This window comes from Elephantulus edwardii, unplaced genomic scaffold (genome assembly GCF_000299155.1).
Source record: "Elephantulus edwardii isolate Elephantulus edwardi_28Jun2011 unplaced genomic scaffold, EleEdw1.0 scaffold00003, whole genome shotgun sequence".
Lineage (NCBI taxonomy): Eukaryota > Metazoa > Chordata > Mammalia > Macroscelidea > Macroscelididae > Elephantulus > Elephantulus edwardii.
The window spans coordinates 38,995,557-39,000,144 of record NW_006399753.1 but is presented as its reverse complement, the minus strand read 5'-3'; the positions used below and the strand labels follow the sequence as shown (position 1 = coordinate 39,000,144).

At 35.3% G+C, this 4,588-nt stretch overlaps 1 protein-coding gene across 1 annotated transcript in view; it reads left to right on the top strand.

The window, feature by feature from the left end:
- Nucleotides 1-4,588, top strand: part of NALCN (sodium leak channel, non-selective) — a 600,265-nt gene that overhangs the window by 433,928 nt on the left and 161,749 nt on the right. The window contains exons 16-17 of the mRNA XM_006879390.1: nucleotides 1,611-1,747; nucleotides 3,287-3,428. Coding sequence (XP_006879452.1) covers nucleotides 1,611-1,747; nucleotides 3,287-3,428 — 279 coding nt within the window. The remainder of the gene's footprint in view (nucleotides 1-1,610; nucleotides 1,748-3,286; nucleotides 3,429-4,588) is intronic.

Below are 4,588 nucleotides of genomic sequence, written 5' to 3'. Positions count from 1 at the left end.
GATAGATAGATAGATAGATAGATAGATAGATAGATAGATAGATAGATATCTCACATAGATACTGTTGTGTAGCGTCAAGTTGGAAGCAACCTATAGTTGACTCTCTGGCTGGTTTTCAAAGGCAGTTAATTGCACCGGAGGAAATTGCCCATCCTTCTCCCACGATATAGAACAAAAAACAATTATTACATTTGCTCTGACTCATGGTGTCCTCTGGTGACCTAGTGGTAAGAAGCTGCGCTGCCTTACTACAGGCACAGAGTTCAAATCCACCAGTTGTTCTACGAGAAAAGAATGGGAAATCTCCTACTGTGTGTTTTACTGCGTCCAAAAAGCTGCCAGATGGTCAGTTATGAGTTGATTCTGACTCGATGGTACACAACAACAATGACAAGGTGTTCTCATATAGAGCAGATTAGAATTGTTCTCCACAGGGTGCTCTATGGTGGGTTGGTTGGTTGATTTTTCAGAAGAGTACATTAGCTGTTTGCATTACTCAGTGGCTCCATCTGGCCTATAGGATACAATTAATTAATTACTGCATTAATAGGTGAAAGAATGAATTAAAAAATACCTTATTGCTACACTATTTATAAGCCAACATTGTTATATGCAGCAATTAACTGCTCAAGATGGTTTATACATTAGATCTTTGCCCTTATATAATAGTATAGGGCTCACTCTCAGCTCTGACTTAGTAAATTGATGCTTTTGTAGCTTTGGTTTTATCTTCTAATTTTGTGTACTCTATTTGTATACCCTTCAGCTGAATCTCTAACTGGTTAATATTTTTCAGTGGAGGCGGATATTTTTCAAACTGCTTGCGTCTTTTGGAGATGTCAATCAGCTTCTGTTTTGTGTCTTTGGGAGAAAATTCCTTATCATAGTCATCATAGCCATCAAAGTATTGAGAATGATCCACTTGTAACACAATGCTGTTTTCCATGCTTCATTCAGAGATAGACGAAGGAAATGATAGCAGTGGCCCCTTTCCTAAATGAGAGCACAAATTAGGACAGGGAAGTCAGCATAACTACTAGAGAGAAACATTTTTCCTTCCTGTACTAAATAAGTTGTATCTACTTCCAGCGCTTTTGTCCCTCCTAAAATCTCTGCTAAAATAAATGACTCATTTTCTTGATATAATCTCACTTGTTTAGTAATTTCAGAAAGATTGATTCTGCAGTTCTCGTTTTCATTTATTCCTTATTCTTGCATTATCTAATTCTAATATGTATTTCTTTCTTTAAAAATATACTGTTTAAATATTTTAGTAATAAGTATGCACTGGGAAAATAACATATGGAATGATGATGAGTCTTCTAATTGGAAATAAAATAACTACTATTTCTTTTCAGTTTTTTGGTTTAGTTTTTTTGTTCTTGTTACGTTGTGTTTTGGTTTTACCATATCTCAAGGTTTAAAAAAAAGCAATAGATGGCAAGAGAGATTATCCTTGGAAGGTCTTTGCTGCCATCTTCTGTTCCCTCATGTAATTACTCATTGTTTCTTAGATTCTAAAATCCCAACTTTTATTTACATTACTAAATTCTAAAAACCTAATTTTCTCTTGCTTACGTTATTTCCCCCCTTTTTTATTTTTCCTTTAGTTAAAGCAAAGTGAAGCAAATGCAGACACTAAAGAAAAACTCCCTTTGCGCCTGCGAATCTTTGAAAAATTTCCTAACAGACCACAAATGGTGAAGATCTCAAAGCTGCCTTCAGATTTTACAGTTCCTAAAATCAGGTATGAAAGTGTACATCTTTAATTATGCATGGCCATGTTAAAACTTTCATCTAAATCTGAGCCAGGTCTAATTTACAACACGTAGATATTTTTCTCTTGTTTCATATTATTATCAATATTTATGCTCATGCTACCTCTCTTTTGGAAACCATTGATTCCCCTTAAACAATGTGTTATGGGAAGAGTCACTTTACAAAGTGTGAAATACATTTTAGAATTTCTGGTGGCAGAATTTGTTACCATTGTAGCATTTGTTTAGAATCTCATACCTGCATACTGTACAATTCATCTTGCAGTTTTGAAAAAGAACCTTTGCATTTTCACTCATCTTTCCTACTTTTTACCTTCTTTGGGTTAGCAACGCAACTCTAAGCCACCCAAAGCTACACCTTTCTGGCAGTTTGAATTTCCTATGCCACTGGATAATTGCAAAGCCTCTTTGCAACTGTAGAGAAACAGTTTGCTTTTTGTACAGAACACAGTGTACCTATTTCCTTCAAGGGAGAAAGACAGACAATCTTCTCCTGTGCAATTTAACCCTCAGGAACCAAAGAAAAGGTAAATCTGAGTTGGTTCACATTCCACAACAATGAATCTTAAATTTTTGTGTGCCTTTAAGAGAGCTCTGCTGATGTAGTCCTTAGGAAGTTTTGCTGCTAGCCCAAAATGGTGCCTCTCTGGCATTTTTAATCCAGTAGAAAATGTGAGGGAGAAAGGCAGGCAATCTTCTCCTCTGCAATGAGCAGCCATCAAAACCTGCTGGAGTGTCAATGACAGTGAGTGACCTCCACCTAAGTTAATGTATGGAGAAGATCTATTGTTACAATGAGGGGAAAAAAATTCATTTTTGTAGATCCAAAATTTAATATAATCAGAATTATCTGAAAAGTTTACTTGACTGGTTTTAAAACAAATCTGTAGGGGATTAGAAAAGTATGAGCCTGATGTGGTGCCATAATATTTAAAATTCAAGTAGAACTGTATTTGCATTTCTAATTTTAAAGAAATGAAATTTAAACCTTGAAATGTGAAGTATGAAAGAGCCATAAATGAGATTCAGGATTAGTGGTTATTTGAAGAGATGTTATTTGAAGCCTCACCATACTTTAGAGGTCAAATGAAGAAAATTTCTTTTGAGTAATTTTGAATCTTTGAATGCAAAACTCTCTCAGGCATTCTTATGACAAATGGAAGGTCAAAGAGAATAACTAATGCTTCCATTTCTTAGAGAGAAAGAGAGAATAAAAATTACCACAATAGGGTTTTAGAAATACCATAGTGATTGAATTTCATTGCTTCAAAATTATTTGGGGGCTATTACTTTTTCTAAGAAGAAGTAATTCGAGATTCAGGAAACTCTCCTTAAGTTAAATATGTTGGTAATTAAATGTAAGCATCACTTTTTTAATGAGATGCCTTATTTAGCATGATCCTTTGTCACTGGTTTATCTTAGTTCAAACAACTGCATTACTGCAGAATACCACCATTTGCTCCACTGCTCGAATAACACTTGATATGTGTATACTTCATTTGTAAAGGGAAAGTTTTATGAAGCAGTTTATTGATCGCCAGCAACAGGACACTTGTTGCCTCTTAAGAAGCCTCCCTTCGACCTCTTCCTCATCATGTGATCACTCCAAGAGATCTGCCATTGAAGACAACAAGTACATTGATCAAAAAGTAAGAACCACTGTCTTAAATAACCATACCTGCTATTGTCTTAGGGCTGGGTTAGAGGATGGTGTTATGTGTCCTTGAGTCAGGACCAACTGATAGCTGACCTTCCAGCAGGTTTCCAGAGGCAATGAATTGCATAGGCAGTAAATTGCATCCGCCTTTCTCCTGTGTAGCAGCTGGTATATTCGAACCATGTGTCTAGGGGTAGGAAGAATAACCTCTTATCACTAAACCACAAGAGCATCCTGCAACACTGTGTAGAGTCTCAGAATCCAATGTGTCAGGAGGGAAATTATTTGCAGATGGAATCATCCAATATTTCATGACTTAGCATAACATTTTTAATTTATAAATTTCAGTTTTGTATTTATAAAAGTCTGCCAGGGTACTTTGAATACTGGGAGATCCTTCTCAAAAAAGGGCTTGGATCCTAAGACACAATCTAGGTTATTGATAGCCTCTATATTGTCTTCTGTAAGTAGCCATTAAGACATTATGGGGAACAATCCAGGAGAGATTTCTGTAAAATCAGTAAAAGGAACTACCATATATTGAGTACATACTAGGTAGCAGGGATTACCTCTACTTCTAGACACATTGTCATATTCAAAATCTGATTCACTATGACTTGGAAAAAAAGACTATTTGTAGATTTTATAGAAAATATCAACGAGGAGTTAACATGCATACATATAAACTTTAGTGTCAAAGAATGAAATATTTACTATATATCTACTTTAAAATTAAGATTAAAAATGTTTGGTAAAGAAATATATGAGATATATGTAGTATCTATTTTACATTACATATAGACTTTTCAAAACTGGTGAAAATGGCTAAAAGCTCAAGCCAGATATGATTCATGGTAAATGGTTTCAGGTAGATATTAGTTCAAACCCACCCACCAGCTTCTCCCCTTTGGAGATAGATGTGATGATCTTTTCCTGTGGAGAAGATCTCTGTTCACACGAGGGTGGCCATGAGTCAGAAGTGTTAAGATGACAGATAGTATTATACATGTTGTTGTTGCTATGTGCCATTGGGTCAGAACCAACCATAGTTGACTCTCTAGCAGGATTTTTTTTTCTATAATTATATTTTATTAATTTTCATAAACATTTACAGAGATTTTGGGCTTCCACTCATTCATTGTTGCACTATTC